A 17,609-nucleotide genomic window follows, 5' to 3' on the forward strand; every position below is an offset into this window, starting at 1 on the left:
AACCAGCCTCAGGCTCTGTTCCTCCGCTCCCCCAACCCCCTGTTCTTCGTCCCATCCTTTATCCTGTCCTTAGTCCTCCTGTCCTTCATCCATCTGTCTCAGTGGGCTGGATAGGGGAATGGTTCTTAGCCACCAAACGCTCCAGTCCCACATGCCCACACTTTTTTGAAACACACACTGCACTGCTGTGTTCATTGCAGCACTATTCACAATAGCCAGAATCTAGAAATAACCCGAGTGCCCTAGAATAGATGAGTGGAAAAAGAAACTATGGAATGTTACATAGCCATTAAGAAAAATAAGTCATAAAATTTGCTTACATATGGACGAACATGAAGAGTATCATGCTGAGTGAAATGAGTGAAATCAGATATACAGTGGCTGCACTTATTTGAGGGATATTAAAAAAAAACAGTATGAGAACTATACCCAAAGACAATAGAAACATAAGCCTAGAGAACTGGTCCACGGCAAGAAGCTTGTCAAACATGGGTGGGTGGTGGGGGTGGGGAGTGAAGTTAAGACAGAGAAGGGGGCACTATCACAATGATAGTCGGAAGTGATGATCACCCTGGACAAGAACTAGATGCTGAAATGAGGTAGTGATATGCAGGATACCCCTCCACTAACACTACTTCAAATCATAGTGCCTAAAAACAGAGAGAGAGAGAGAGAGACAGACAGACAGACAGACAGACAGACAGATGTGTCTGCCATAGAGACAGTTATGGGGGAGGGGAGGGAAACTGGGGACGCTTGTGGCTGGAGTCACTGATTAAGAAGAGTAATTACATAAAAAATAAATTTAAAAAAAGCAAAAACTTGGTTTGTTCTTCAACCCTGTGCTCAAACACGTATCTCACTTGCTTGAGATTTGTTTTACTAAAAGAAAAAAATTGATGGGTGGTCCTAGTAGCAGAGTAACAGCAACTGAGGAAAACTAGGTAAAAACTCAACAGGAAATCATTGGCCTGAGAAGAAAGAAATTATCTCGTTTATCTTCTCAGATTCACAAGCAGAAATGTAAAATGGAAATTATTCACATAGAAATAGGGGGAAAACTCAAAAACTTGGAAACTAAAAGAATTAAGAGTAATTTCCTGATTAAAAATAAAGTTACTTGATGGGGCTGGAGCTATAGCACAGCGGGTAGGTGTTTGCCTTGCACACAGCTGATCCGGGTTTGATTCCCAGCATCCCATATGGTCCCCTGAGTGATTCCTGAGTCCAGGAGTGATTCCTCAGTGCAAAGCCAGGGTGTGACCCAAGAAGCAAAAAAAAAAAAAAAATTTGAGAATATGTTAAAATATGCAAATATCAATTTTGATAGTTCATTTGCAGCTTCTGAAAAATTTTAGGACTTCTGATTAAAAATTTATTATAATTAGAAAGATGAGATTAAACTAAAACTTTAATTGGAGCTTACTATGTAAGATATGTATAATAAACTCATTGCTTATAAAACAAAAATAAAAATAAAAACTAAAATTTCTTTAGCTATTGAAAAAAAAGAACTGGGGAAAAACTAAAACAGTAGCAACCATATGATCCAGCAATTCCACTCTCTGGCATCTATCCCAAGAACACAAAACATAAACTCAAAAAGATAGATATACATCTATGTCCACTGCAGTGCTATTTACTATATAGCCTAATCCAAATATCCAATGACAGAAGAACGAATAAAGAAGTTGTGGACACACATTTTACTACTACCCAGCTATGAGAAGGAATCTCGATTTTTGCTACAACTTGGATAAGACTGGAAGGGGTCATGTTAAGCAAAATACGTCAAAGGGTGAAGGATAAATACTGGTTGACTCACTCCTAAGTGGTATATAAAGAAACAATGCAAAGGGAGTGTGCAATTTTTTTTTACTTCTTTGGGTTCTTTTCTCTCCCCAGACCCACTATTCTCTCCCACTTCAATGTATCTTTATCCCAACTCAACCTTCCCCTCTCCCCCCCATCCCCATCCCCAAGAAATAATGCAAGTGAATGAACAGTGTCTAAAGACAACAAATCTGTGGGGTTTGTCTTTAGAACTGTAGGTTATTAAGGTGTGTGTGGGAGGGGAGCATGAAGAAGGGTGGAAAAGAAGTAACATAGTATCAGTGGTGTAGTGAAGGTACAGTAACTTTGTACACCCAAAACATAAACATTACCACTACTGTAACTGTTTTACCTTAAGTACAATTAAATTACTCTAAGAAAGTTTCCAAGCCATAAAATAACGAAATCAGACTAAGAGGCTTAACTCTATTTGAAACCTAATTTGAAAGTGACTGGCCTGTTTTTGCATTTATTTCAAGTCACAGCTGTAGAGTAGAGGCTATGCTAAAGGGGATTGTGGAGACAAGGACTGGATCATGTGAGTGTCCAACACAGAGCCTGTGGTCTTCCTAACGCTGTGTTCTGTCTAACTACTTCCATTGAAGAGCGGGGCTGGAGCGATAGCACAGTGGGGAGGGTGTTTGCCTTGCACGAGGCCAACAAGGGTTTGATCCCCAGCATCCCATATGGTCCCCTGAGCACCACCAGGAGTAACTTCTGAGTGCAAAGCCAGGAGTAACCCCTGTGCATCGCCAGGTGAGACCCAAAAAGAAAAAAAAAAAAAAAGAGGAAGGGCATTAAAAAAAAGCATTTAAATTATTCACTTTAGGAAAAGCATCTGAAATTGAACTGTGTAGCTTTCGTCTTTTGGAGGTGCAGTTAGTGATGCAGCTTGAGAATAATTTCCTGCCAAGAGTCATTTCCCCCAGATTGAGAGTAATCTATGTAAACATGATCCCCAGCCCCACTTACAGGCTTCAGTTACTTTTTTAAAGGTTGATTCTTAGAGGTAAAGTGAAGTAACTGTATGCACTGAAACCTTGTCTATGGGCAAAAGGGGATGGGAGTGGCAATGGATAATCAGTCTCAACCAGTTAAGGTCTTTCTCACCACCCCTGTCAGAAACTGAATTAGAAATACAGACTTGAGATATTCTGTACAAGATCGTAAATATAATGATCACATCCAGAGCCCAGCACTTGACTATCTGATGGAGAAGACGAACTCTTATCTCATAAATGCAGGAAGGAACCCTTTTTTAAAAATTTCCTGTAAGGAAGCACATCCAGATGATAAAAAGCAGTCATTACGACTGAGGGGAAGATACTAATCCAGAACATTGGGAAAAACCTGGGTTCTTCACATATAGTCAAGCTTTTGAGTCAATAAGTCCCCAAAAAATCTACAGCAGAGGTTCCCAAATGCATTTGGCACTGCCACCCACCCCCTTTCCAGAAAAAACAAATCACTTAGCACCCCCTGGAAAACTATCATTTTCAAATAAACAAACAACACACAACAGCACCCAAGGCCACCATTCCAGCCCCATTAGGTGGCGGTATCACTCTGAGAAATACTGATGGATAGTTATTTTAGAAACAACAGTTTTGTATTATCTAAATACAAAATTAGAAATCCCAACAACCTGAGCTGGGTTTTCTACCATTTCCAAATGAAACATTCCATCTGATAAAACCACCTGCACTGTAGCACTGTCATCCTATTGTTCATCGATCTGCTTGAGTGGGCACCAGAAACATCTCCAGCATGAGACATGTTGTTACTGTTTTTGGCATATCGAATACGCCACGGGTAGCATGTCAGGCTCTACCGTGCAGGCGGGATACTCTCGGTAGCTTCCTGGGCTCTCCGAGAGGGACGGTGGAATCAAACCCAGGTCGGCCGCATGCCCTACCCTCTGTGCTATCGCTCCAGTTCGATAAAATCACCAATATCTAATAATCTATTGTCAACAGAACATTTCTGCTAAGACCAAATATATTTTCTGTACATTAAATCCAGAGAGTAGATTTATAATAAGAAAGTTATTTAGTGAGTGTAGATTAAGAACAAGGGGGATTTCATTCAACTATTTACATAATGACTACCAAATGTCAAGCATTTAAATACTGAATGACCATAGATTCAGATCGACTGTACATCTGTTCCTCGGTTCTCCCATGTCAGATCTGGTCAGGGCGCTGGACACCTCAGTAGTGCTTGATGCGTTCACCTCACCCTTCCTAGGGGGCTCTTTTTTTTTTTTCTTTTTTTTTTGGGGGGGGTCACACCCAGCGATGCTCAGGGGTTACTCCTGGCTTTGCACTCAGGAATTACTCCTGGCGGTGCTTGGGGGACCATATGGGATGCCAGGGATCCGACCCGGGTAGGCCGCATGCAAGGCAAATGACTACCCGCTGTGCTATCGCTCCGGCCCCCCTAGGGGGCTCTTTTACTTTCATGTCTGACCAACCTCCACTTCATCAACATGTTCTCTCTTCAGGGACAAAATTATATTGAAACAGGCGTAATCAATCCGAGGAGCTGAAAAAAGCTACCTTTGCATCTGTTCCCATGTATTGTGAACTGATTTCAGATCTAAATTCTTGGAGGAAAGATCTATTTTCTTAACAGATGTTAGGTATGATCTCTTTAATTCAGACAATGTAGCCTGCGTGACAGGTTTTACTGGAGGTGCACTTATATAATAAACAATCAAGAAATGGTTAGATTCCTGCCATAAAAAATTAAGCATGTCAGACCCAGTTTTCTATTTATCCTGGCCTTTTATTTCATGTTCTGCAATTGAAAAAAAAAACCCAAAAAAACTATGTCTTAAATGGAATCAAATCACAGGCTCTTGATGTATTCCCTGAAGACTCTGTTCAAGAACTGTTTGCTTACCCGGGAGGAAAGTCACCTAAACAATCTCCTGCTTTCAAAGAGGTTCTGATCTGTTTTCAAAGACTTGTTTTGTCAAAATGGAGACATGACTGAATTGCAAAACACCTCTGCAAAATGGAGAGCTGATGGAATTGTAATATAGATGCACAAGGCCCCAAAAGGTGGTGCAAAGATGTGATGCTTGCTTAATGAGGACTCTTAAAATAACCAACCGGCGTTAAGTAAATAAACAAGAAAATATGGTATTGCAGTGGGTACACCATATGTAATACTTTTAATTGCAACAAAGGATTTTTATAAAGCCCTTAATTTCTTTCTTTAGGATTAAAAATTTGTATTTGAAAAATAATAAACCTTATTTAAAAAGACATCCTCTTATTCATAATTTATCAGCACTTTATGAAGTCCTCCCATGTTAGCTGCTTCTCAAGATTTAATAAATATGAAAAACAATCATAAGAGAAACAGAATTAAAAGACTGAAGATCACTCAGTATGTTACCCGAAAAGTTTACCACTCTGCTAAGTGCAGGGCTGTACCAGGCTTTGCAGGGTTACAAAGCATTATTTTTCTATCCGTCATCAGCAAGTATTTTATTGTATTGGTGAAATTTAGAGGGCAATTAGAAAAGAAGACTATTTGAAGATACACAGGGTATATTTGGTTTACATGTTATGCTACTTTTTATAGCTGCCCAACTTGATTAATCATAAACAAGAGTATCCCTAAAATCATTTCAGCTTTTAATTCATAGTCATATCTATAGAGAGGCCAAAGTTAAGTACTCTTCAGAGAATAGCTAAGCAGTGATATCCAAAGTTAAAAACGTTGTAAAACATAAAGGAGTCAAAGGCTTTTTCTCAAATTATTTCACAGGCAAGTATTCTAAGGGAGTGATCAGAAAGCAGGTGGAGGTGGCAGGACACTGTTGTATCAGTGTGACCAATCTCTAGAGAATCATTTCTCAGCCAGGATATTCCATGGGGGCACAAGTGAAAATTGCATAAATGATGGGCCAGTCACAGGGGTAAGGGTTGGGGGTTCCACCAGAATAAAACAAAGTGAGGAGGCGTCCAGGACAGAAAAAGGTGGAGAAAGACTGCTGGAGTAGATGGCTTAAGAGAAGAAATTCAAGAAACAACAGCACTTCTCATTCCAAAGAACTAACGTTCAGTTCAAAGATCATCAACACACTTGCCTCCTCACACTGTGATTACTACAGTACTAAATTTTGCAAAGGAATTCCATTTTTAAAAAAATTGTTGAATCACCGTGAAATACATTGTGACAAAACTGTTCATGATTGAGTTTCAACTGTACAATGTTGGAGCATCCATCCCTTTACCACTGTCCACTGCCCTCTAGCAATATCCCTGTTTTCCTGCCACCCTCCAGCCTGCCTCTACTTTATTTCTTAAAGACACTTATTTCTTTTCCGTTCAGGCACTGTGGTTTGCAATACTGTTACTGAAAGGGTAGATCATGCATCTACCTGCTTGTAGACCTCAGTTCAGCACCTAGTTCTCATCCAAAGAACAAAACCCACCAGTGTTGGCGAGATGGTGTGTGTAGAGGAAAGGGGGAATGTTGACTGGGCCAGCATGTCTTGGGAAATGAAATGGATATTCCTAAAAAACCTTGGAATTGGAACTTCCATATGACCCAGTGATCCTGCTCCTGGGTATATACCCTAAATGCCACAAAGAAATTCTTTATGGCAGATACATACAAAGGGTTTGTCAGATACTCTGTCTAAAGAACACTGGTAGGGCTGGAGAGATAGTGTAGCAAGCAGGAGGCTGACCCATGTTTGATCCATGGGACCACTCAGAGTCCCTCCAGCCCCATCAGGAGTGATCCTTCAACAAGCCCTGAGCACTGCTAGGTGCGGGGCCCCCAAACAAAACAAAAACCCACCACATTGGTGGTACATTCCTCAACAGAAGAGATAACACACTACTGTCAAAAGATCACATCAAAGCTTACATGAAGTGGTTTTTGGTGGCTGTTGTGTTTTGTTGGGGGATGTACCTGGCTGTGCAGTGTTTACTTCTGACTCTGTGCTCAGGGATCCCTCTGATGGTGCTTGGGGGACCATATGTAGTGCCAGAAATCAAACCTGAGTCTGCCTGTGCAAGGCAAGCATGTTACCTGCTGTACTATCTCTTTTCAGGCCCAGGAAATTGTTTCTTTTTAAGGAGTTAATTTTTTTTTTAAAGATCATTAAATTTTCGTGATTTTTTTCTGTAAAACAGTGGTATAAGTCATTAGTAGTCTGAGTACCAAAATAAATTATACCTTATTCCTCCCAGAAATCATTTCATCCTTTTCTAGCCTCAACTATAACTGCAAGAGCAACTTTTAAGCGGCTGCCTTACTGCTAGCAGGGGAATGTGAACACTACGCAGTAAACTGTGCACTAATGGGTGCACTGCTGAAGTCACGGAGACCGACCGACCAACCAACCACCTGACACAAGGTTGAGTGCAGGGATACTGGGTTTTCTTTTCTTTATTCCCTTTCCGCCCCTCAGTTACTATTATTATGATGAGCAGGGAATGCACAGGAGTCTGGGTAAGGGGCTCACACATTCTGGGTGTGTTCTTCCCAGGGCTTTGTACATCAGTTTGTGGAGCTTGCAAATGTACTCTCCAGGGGTCACGAAACCTGGCCATGGTGTTCACTCATTTTTTTGTAGAGCTGGTGGAAACTGCATTCCTTTTGTTGTGAGGCTGACACAGACAGTGTAGCTAAGAGTTTGTGGCACCAGGAATCAATCAGAAAGCACAGCTGTCAGAATCAATTGCTACATATGACGCCTGGGGTGATACTGGGGACAGAACCAGAAACCTGTTTGTAAGGCAAAGGTGCTTTGTTTTTTTTAACTTTTGAGAATCTGTCATTTCTAATACTGTTAATGATCATTTCCTATGCACAAAATTCCAACACCACGCCCATTACCAGTGTACCTACCTTTCTTCCCCAAGTACCCCAGAACCCCTCCCTTTCTACAACCCCTCCCCAATTCAGTTGTGTTAATCAGTTTTCCATTGTGCTTTTATTGCTACCTTGCTGTGTATGTCTTTGTTGTTAGGCCATACAGGATGGTGCTCAGGGGTTACTCCTGACTTTGCACTCAGGAATCACTCCTGGTGGACTTGGGGGATCATATGGGAAGCTAGGGATTAAAGTCTGGTTGGGTGTGTGCAAGGCAAGTGACTGATTCACTGCATTATCTCTCTATTCATTTTCTTCTAACTGGCTGACCTCAGCATGATATTCTCAAGTTCCATCAGTGTTTGGCAAATTGCAAAATTTTCTTCTTTCTTAGAACTGCATATCACAGCTTCCTGATTTATTCACCCATACTGGGAATTTGGGTTGTTTCCATATCTTCCTATCGTAGTAAGTGTGGCAATGAACATGGGTGTGCAAATATTCTTTTGAATTAATGTTTCTGTGTTTTGGTGATAGATGCCAAGAAATGTATGGACGGTCTATTCCTAGTTTTTGTTTGGGGACCACACCCAGTCATGCTCATGTCTTACTCCTAGCTCTGCTCACTCTTGGCAGATTTGGGGTGCCATATGGGGTGCCAGGGATCAAATCGGGGTTCACTGCATGCAAGGTAAGTACCCAATTGCTATACTACCAATCCAGTCTCCTCTATTTTTTTTTTTTTTGAGAGATCTCTGGCATCCCAGAAGGTTTCCCAAGCACCACCAGGAATAACCCCTGAGCATCGCTGGATATGACCCCAAAAGAAAAATGGAAAAAAAAATATTTGGGGCTTACTACAGGATCAAGCTTGAGGGGTAGTTGGGAAAACAGAGAAAATGGTGGAGGGAAGGTGACAGTGGTGGCATGTATTGGAATATTGAACGCCTGTAACAAATTATCAAGAACAACTTTGTAAACCATGGTGTTCAAGTAAAGGGGGTGGGAATGAAGTGATAGGGATTAATTCCCTTGCTCTGTAAATCAGGTGGGACTCTGCCACAGTCTGATGACTGCTGAGTGGGACAGCTGAGACATACGCATCCTCACTGCAAAGGTGCTCATTTGTGGCTGACTGTATCAGTCCTGACCTCCCCAGATAAACATGGTGGGTAAAGAGGAAGGTGACTGATTCCCTTCTGGAGGTTACCCTTTTCCACATTTCACACAAGACACCTTCAACATTTGGGAAACACTCAACATTTAGGAAACAATGAATCAGTTTAGGGATATTCAGATTGAGGGTTTCCATCTGAAATCTATTTAAGATTTTAATTTTATATTGTATATAGTACTTGCAAGTGCTCAGTGGTTTCAGAGCAGCAAAATGTTGAACATCTTGTGAAAAGTGAAATGTTTGCTAAAAAGCAGATAGTGATCATTAAAAGTACCATCTGTAAGAGTGTAGTACATAACCAGCTCTGTAATTTTTATTAAATCTCCTATCAGGTCACACAAAGCTTCCTTTGCAAAAGAGAAAATGAGTACAGTATAATGAAGTTTAGAGACTAAGTAAACATTCCCCTGTCTGTCAGGTAAATATCTTAGAAGGAGGGGACTTAATTATTTTACTTTGCAGGAATACCAGCAAGCAAACATGGTGAACAACAAGGGAAGGGACAGTTGAAGACTTGTTTCTGTGGGACTTCTATTTTAGGCTGGCATTTTCAACTCCACATTTGATCTTTTTTTAAAAAAAAAAAATTGGTTTTGGGACCACACTTAGCTGTGCTTTCTTCCTTTATTAGAACTACCGATTAGGAGTTAAAAAAAAAAGTAAAAACACATTCGGAAGGTTCCATAACATAAAATCAGTAATGGGCAGAGCCTTATGATCAGAATTTACCAAGTTAATCTGTGATGCATTAGTCTGTGTCTGAAATGGAGAAGCTTATGTAACACCTTATAAGGCTGAGCTTTTTCCAGTCCTCTATCATTACTTCATAATCCCACTTGCATCTCTTCTTTGACTTCCCACCCTCCCTAGTGTCCCATATGCAGATGCAGATTAAAGATGGGGGTAAAGTACATCTGAAAATAAAGCAAGAGCACAACCAAAAATTACTAGGAAAATGTATTTTTTTTACAAAACCTGACTATCAGGAAGAAGAAGCACACGCAGCCCTCGTCCTAATAAGCCTTTAAAGACGTGCTAAACTTCTCTGAACAGACCTACCTAGGATTATGAACAGAGGATGGACAGTCACACAAGATGGAGCAAAGCACTATGGCTCACCCCTCTCTGGAGAAAGACCCCTTCTACCCTCTCCTCAAATGAGGAGTTGGAACAACTTTTTCTCAGGGCCTGACACCTCCCTGGTCCCCCTAACTTTGGGTCAGGTTTCTCTCTAACATCCTTTCATAGATAGAATGCATAGGACTTCAGTCTGGGTTTGGACACCCAGCTGTGCTTAGAGATTTCTACTGGCTCTGTAGTGATCAGCCCTGAGGCCATCCTGACCGGCCATATGGGGTGCCAGCAATAGAACCCAGGTCAGCTGCATGCAAGGCAAGCACTTCACTGCCTCGGTTTTTTGTTCTGTCTTGTTTTGTGGCCATACCCAGTGGTACTAGAGATTCAACCCAGGCCTTCCACATGCAAATTATGCATGCACTTGAGCCGCTGACTGGGTTTTTAACTGCTGTGAGTCATAACTGGGGTTAACACCTTATCCCCCACTAAATATAAGCTCCATGAAAGCAGACCCGGCTCGCTCTGCAGTTAATTCAGTGCCTCCTAGCACATGCTAGGTGCATAGAGCCATACGACACACGGCTTCATGGAGGGAAAGGAGCAGCCTGCCAGGAAGAATAGATAAGCCTGATTTGACTTGAGAAACATACTTTTGAACTTGAGCCTCTCTGCAATTGTAAAATTCCAAACCAAAGTCGTAGCTGGAGAATGCATGAAAAGCCGTTAGAGGCTGGCAAACATCTCCCCCGTAACACTAATTTCACCACGCAGTGAGACAAAAATAAAAGCAAAACAAGCTACAACTGAAAATGCTTCTGTTTAATCAAAACATATTTGCTGACCACCGGGCAGTTGGTACCTAGGACAGTGTATTTGCCTCGCACAAGGCCTATGCAGCTTCCATGCCCACCACCACATACCGTTCCTCTAGTTCCGCCTGCAGTCATCCTGAGCACAGAGCTAGGAGGAAACCCCTGGGTGTGGCAAATAAAAAAAAAAAAAACCCTTAAAAACCAAGACCAAATAATATTTATGGAGTACCCCCACATGTGGGTGCCAGGGAGGAAGCAAAGATGAACGATACCGGGTTCTGCTGCCGTTATGTTTGTAATCTTTAAAAGACATTTATAGGGCGGTAGCAATAGGTTAGTGGGCAGGGGCCCTTGCCTTGCTTGAGAGCGCCTCGGGTTCAACTCACTCGTGGCCCCCTGAGCCCTGCTAGAGTGATCCCTGAGCACAGAGTCAGGAGTAAGCCCTGAGGACTGCTGAGTGTGGACCAAAAACTAACGAAAAAGATACACGCAACCTAAAAAAAAAAAAACAAAAAAAAATGCTAAAGCTCCCAGAGATTTGAAATGAGGTCAGCGGTCTCTGAAGAATCGATTGTCTACGGCTCACTCCTCATTGTGACCTCAGTGCGAAGAAAGGAATTCCAAAGCAGAAAAGGTCAAACTGGAATACTGGGGGAAACGCACAAAAAACATTAAGAGGCGGCGCTCTAAATCCTTCACATCCCTCGCTGCTGGCACTCATCAAGAAACTGAGTCTCCAATTGGTCCCCCAAACCCCTAACTACTGAAATGAGACTTAAAAAAAAAAAAAAAGATTCCTGGGGTGTAAATGCGGGGAGGGTGGGGGGGTGGGAAAAAAAGCAGGAAAAAAAAAAAACTTAGGCAAGCAAATCGCGCCCGGCGGCCGCGCCCGCGCCCCGTACCGTACCGTAGGTCTCGGACATGGCCGTCTGCGACATCTTGGAAGCGGCACCGCCTCTCGCCCGCTGGGCGGCTGCAGCTCCCGGGGGCCCACCGCGTCCGGGCCGGGGGCGCCGGGGGCCGGGGGAGGCGGGCGGCGGGACGCACTGCCAGCGCCAGCCAGCACGGGCTGCGGCGCCGGCGAGCGGGCTCGGCGCAGGCGCGCGGCCTCAAGGCGGCCGGGCCAGGAGAGCGCGGGGCGGGGCCGGGCCGGAGAGCGCGGGGCGGGGCGGGGCCGGGGCGCGCGGGGCGGGGGCGGGGCCGGGCCAGGAGAGCGCGGGGCGGGGCCGGGCCGGGGCGCGCGGGGCGGGGGCGGGCCAGGAGAGCGCGGGGCGGGGCGGGCCGGGGCGGGCCGGGGCGCGCGGGGCCGGCCCTGCGCGTGGGCGCGCGTGCGCAGCCGCCCGCAGCCGCGCGGGAACGCCCGGCCCGCCCTGGGACGACGGAGACCGCAGCGCCGGCCTCCTCCAGGGTGGGGACCCTGGGTGGGCGGTGTGAGCCCCCGAGGGCGTCCGCGGGGCCGGAGAGCTGGCCAGGGCTGGCCGCGATGCCACCCGGCGTGACCGCGGCACCGGAGACAGGCGGGTCCCGGGTTCCGGGAGGAAGAGTTCCTGCACTTTGGATGGAGCCGCGTTTTGGGCCGAACGGGCCGCCTGCCAAGACCTCGTGGAGCTCAGTAGAAGAGACCTCCCGAGCCGGCACGGGGTTAATGTGCAACTCGGAGACTCGTGCCAGGAGTCCAGTTAAAGGCCCGCGGGCCCCCGGCGGCTTTCTTTGTTCACCGGGAAAAGGCCACCAGCGCGATTTCGCGGGTGGTGACGAGGGGTTGCGGGGACGGGGAGGTCATTGTCTGGACGGATGCTGGAGTTACGATGGACCGTTGTCCTCTCAGCATCCCGTTTTATGGACTCTGCCTCTCAGCCTCTCCTTGCCCCAAAGCATTTTCAAGGCTGGATATTTTGATGTAAGGAGCAAAATTGAGCTTAGAGTATCCCTTTGTAAGAAATGTAGAAATAAATATTGGGAGGAAACTTCGGGCTGGGAATTTGCTCTGTGCACCATCAGGGCCTGCTTTAGCTCATTAGACTCAGCATTGTCCAAAAGACTTCATAGAATACCCCAAACGTGCTTCTGCTAAGCTTCCAAGTGACTTGAACTGCAGAGAAATCCCCCCACCCTCTTTTCAGATTTTATCCTCCACATAAATTGGCATTAGACTTTACCTGTTTTTCTTTTCTTCTCTAATGAGTTTCTGCACTTTTCTCTCTAATAGCAAACACATGCTGTTAAATCACAGAGAAGTTCTCATGATAAAATGAGTGCTATAATTTTCTAGAATGATTGTGCATGTATGCAGTGGGTCATATAGTCCATTCATTGCTTTCTTTTTTGGCTTCCTGCATATTAGAATTCATTTATATTCCTGAGATTGATGAAAACTATTTTAAAGGACAGTTGCATGTTGAACTGTTTTTTGCATGTTGAAAGTAGACTAAGGACCAAACATATGGCTGCTTGTTATCTTTATTGCAAACTATAACACCCAAAAGGACAGAGAGATTTAGAGGGATTGTGCCTGCCATAGAGGCAGGAGGTGGGAAGGGGTGGGGATAGGGGGAGGGATACTGGGAACATTGAGGGTGGGGAATGGGCACTGGTGGAGGGGTGGGTACTTGAACATTGTTTGACTTGAAACACAATCATGAAAGTCTGTAAGTCTGTAAATGTATCTCTCGGATGATTCATTAAAATAAAAAAATTCACTTGTATCACTTGTCATCCAGTTGCTCATCGATTTGCTTGAGTAGGCACTAGTAACATCTCCATTTGTCCCTGTTGCTAGCACAGGGGAAAAAAAATTAAATAAATCACTGTCACTGTCATCCCGTTGCTCATCGATTTGTTCAAGCTGGCACCAGTAACGTCTCTCATTGAGAGACTTATTACTGTTTTTGGCATATCCAATTAAAAAAGAAAAGTTCAAAAAAAAAATTTAAAAGACAGTGATACCTTTCTTTTTTGTTGTCATTGTTTTTGGGCCACACCTGGCTCAGGGAAGTGATTCCTTCCTTCCTTCCTTCCTTCCTTCCTTCCTTCCTTCCTTCCTTCCTTCCTTCCTTCCTTCCTTCCTTCCTTCCTTCCTTCCTTCCATTCTTTCTCTCTTTTGAGATTTAGTTTTGAGTCTCTGGAACAGGGTGGGTGCCCATATACTTAGAGGGGCAGCAGTGAGACATGGGTGTGGCTGCTGGGGACTTCTGAACGTACAGGGAGGTTGGGGGAGGTCACCCATCCCTACTCTTGATTTATTTCTTTATTTTTCTTCCTGTCACAAACTTCTGTGGATAAAAAAGGAACCACGAGTTACAGAGATGGGTGGATTATTGACTGAAACTTGGGTCTGAGATCCCTGAAACCTGAAAAAATCAAAGTTGCCATTTCACAGAGAAATTAAAGCTGCCATTTCACAATTTTCCACCGAAAAATTAAAGCTGCCATTTTACAGTTGAGGGCAGTTTTGTATTCTGTAGAAAACAAACTTGCATAGGCCTTTAATAAAGACCTTTAGGAAAACTATGACCACAACAACGAAAGGATAGTTTGTAATTTTAAAGTCAAGTATCACAACTGGAAAAAAAAAGTTTTCTTTTCCATTGAAAATCAAGGACTCAAACTTCCTTGGAAAGAAATGACTTGGATAAAGTACCTATCTTGGATGTCTGAAGCCCTGAGTTTGCTGTTTGGCGGTACCTCAGGATTGCTGAGTGCAATCCTGCTGGGATCCTCAGCACTACAAAGAAACTTTTGAGTGCTCACCACTAGTGAACACTTCATTGCAAATCACAGACATTACAATAATAGAAGGAGGTGAAGGTGACGTGGGGGGAATAAAGAGTCTGCATCTCCATAATTTGGAATCTTGGGAAAAAAATATTTTCTGCAAATATTAGAAGCAAAGTAGTTGTTTTGCTTAAAAGCAAACTAGTTGATATTGTTGATTGGATAGAAGGACAATTTATTATAAACTTTGTCTTTTTTTTCTTCAGGGGAGATTTGTGGCTGAGTAAGAATGTATTTTGAAGAGCTTAGGCATATTGGAAAGAAAGTGAAAGGATTTAGGCATATTGGAGGGAAAGGGAAAGGATTTCCAGTATAGAACCCTACAAAGTCAGTAGTTCTTGCGAGTAGCTGATATTTTCTTGCTCCCTGGCGATGCTTCACATTTAATGAATGATAAGGAGGCTGAGAGGACTGCCATCCTTTACAAGAGTTCCAGTTCCTCAGGACTGGCAGAAAACCACCTGGATAAGGACAGCATAGCAGTATCACTGGAGTGGGGCAGATGGACAATGACATAGGGACCCTCTGAAATTTTAGAACAGTGACCCAGCCCCCTGAAGAGGGGTCTTAGAAAAGACCTCGAAATTAGAATTCAGATTGGTCCTGACTTTCCAGGGAGCAGTGATATCAGGAATATAGGGACCTATCATCCTTAGTAGAGGACACTGGTCACAGCCCCTGTGACAGGGTGACTGATGTTGAAGATCTTAAGTCAATTTGTGTCTAAATACTGGGGTACTCTAAATATTTGGGTGTTACTTTGAAAAGGAGGCAAGTTCTGCCCTGCCAGGGAGAGGCTTGAAAAGATTACCTCAATTAAATACTCAGGCAGGTAATGCCTGTGACTTGTAACTCTTGTCTTCAAGGGTTGATCAAATGGAATGAATATGAGGCTGCTGGACTAGTTTATTTCTAGACAAACTATGGCTATAATTGGCCACACCTGTTTGTTATTAAGGTTTATTGAAGTCAGGATGGGTTACATTAGCTTGAGTAACAAAAGTTAGCCAACAGTTCTATGACTGAACAATGAAGTTCACCTCCCACAAACCATCTGCTATACTGGCATTCCATTTAGGTACCGTGGACCCAGATTCCCTGAAGTTTCACCTGACTATACACAGCCACCCCTCACTGAAGCTGTAGAAGGAAATGGCACCAACTGGGCATGAGGCAGTGAGGAACCAACCGAGAATTGAGAGAATCACTTTCTGGTGCAGTATCTCTCTCTCCTTGATATTTCAACAACATCAACTACCACAAAAAGAAGAAAGATGGGAAAATAAACAAATTTAAAAAGAAACAAACACAAATCTATAGCATCCCAGTACTAGATGCAGATTTGCTGGACCCTTGTCAGAGCCAGAAGGGTGAAGTGAGGAAAATTGACCTCGAAGTGGTGACCGAATTAGACTTCTCTTTGCTCAGAGTTGAAAACAAATGGAGAAGTAAGAGACCAATTCAATCCAGGAGAGATGACCATCCTATACTTTGACCGATTCTGAAATGCATGATCTCACTTAAATTTTAAATCCACTAGAGGCACTTGATCCCACTAATTCTTTTGGGATGCTGAGATTATTCCCTGTTTAAGGACTCCAAGGAGCTCCACCTCATCATGTTTGCACCTCCTGTCATTGAGTGAAGACCTGGAGAAAGGGAGAAAGCAATACTTAAACTAACTTTTCAGAGAGTCCCAGGGGACTAACTACAAAGATTCACTCTCAGCACCATAGAAGCATGAGAAACACAATGGGGAAGATACATTAGAAGCCGACCAAGCTTAGTGAGTAAAAATAATAATACAAAGGCTCTATCTGTACCAACTAGCTCTTTGTACTCTCAGAGAATGACTTTAGTGACACCCTGTTGTGGATGTCTAGTGAGATCAAAGAAATGATGGCACAGGTAGTCAGCAAAGTACAAGAAAGTATGTGAGTGGCTAGAGTGATACGACAACAGGTAGGGCTTGCACACAGTGGATCTGGGTTTGATTCCCAACACCACATATCATTAGCTTGAGTTATATTAGCTTGAGTAACAAAAGTTAGCCAACAGTTCACATATTGTTCCCCTAGCCTCACAAGGAGTGATTCCTGAGCACAGATCCGGAAGTAGGCCCTAAGCACTCCCAGGTATTTCCCCTCAAGCCCCCCTCCATGCACCACCCCCTGCAAAAATATATGAGAGCAGAAATGAGAAAACTACCATCAGAAAGATAGAAATGAAAAGTATGGGGCCAGAATGATAGTGATATAGTAGGATCTGAGGTGTAAAGCATCAGGTCACTTTAAATCTCCACCTGGAACTGGTAGCCAATCAGAAGGTAGAATGGGATGGCTGGGAGTGACCCAATCACCAACACATTCCCTGGATTCCCATCTCTCTAAGGATCCCTGGTCAGGTATAGCTATGTGAGCTTGGACAGGGCCTAATACAGGTGGGCATCTCACAGCCAGACGGGCATAACCCAGGCAGGACTTGGATATCCAGGAGGGGATTAAGTGCTGAGCTCGAGACTCTCACCCACGCGCACATGGCTGTGGCCGAAGAGTAGGAAACTCGAGAGTAGACAACAGGAACTGTTGGGGTACAGCCCAGCAACAGTCTGGAGCATAGGGATCTTGCCTGCATGGGCAGTTGCAACCAGAGACTGGGAAGGCACACTAGGGATAGAGAACAGTGTGGGGTGGGACAGGGAGGTCGTTCTAAGGGACTGGGCAGTGCAGGGACAGGACCTGGTCATTATTCACAGGAAAAGGAGAGCCTGAACATCTGGGGAGGGACCTGTACATTTTTGCTGTACAATAAATTAACTCTCTGACCCCAAAGTATACAAGTTTTGAAAAAATAATTTATCAACTTAATGGTTTACAGTTTTGTGGAATTTCAGGAACTTAGCTTTATTCATCTATATGTGTATAAATGCCACCACCTCCACAATAAATTAAAAAATGATTTCCCTCTTATGCAGAGTATAAAGAAACATAGTAAGGGAAAAAACAACTAGACAAAGTCATCAGGACTAGAGATTTTGTCTATAGAACTGAACTTATATGGGATTTGGGTGGGGGTGAGAGGAGTGGCTGAGAGGG

The 17,609-nt window shown here is 43.7% G+C and overlaps 1 protein-coding gene across 1 annotated transcript in view; it reads right to left on the bottom strand.

Annotated features, from left to right (window-relative positions):
* RAB4A (RAB4A, member RAS oncogene family) overlaps positions 1–11,858 on the bottom strand; it is a 40,356-nt gene extending 28,498 nt beyond the window's left edge. The window contains exon 1 of the mRNA XM_004619009.2: positions 11,648–11,858. Coding sequence (XP_004619066.1) covers positions 11,648–11,678 — 31 coding nt within the window. The 5' untranslated portion in view covers positions 11,679–11,858. The remainder of the gene's footprint in view (positions 1–11,647) is intronic.
* Between the last annotated feature and the right edge of the window lie 5,751 nt (positions 11,859–17,609).

This window comes from Sorex araneus, chromosome 9 (genome assembly GCF_027595985.1).
Source record: "Sorex araneus isolate mSorAra2 chromosome 9, mSorAra2.pri, whole genome shotgun sequence".
NCBI lineage: Eukaryota > Metazoa > Chordata > Mammalia > Eulipotyphla > Soricidae > Sorex > Sorex araneus.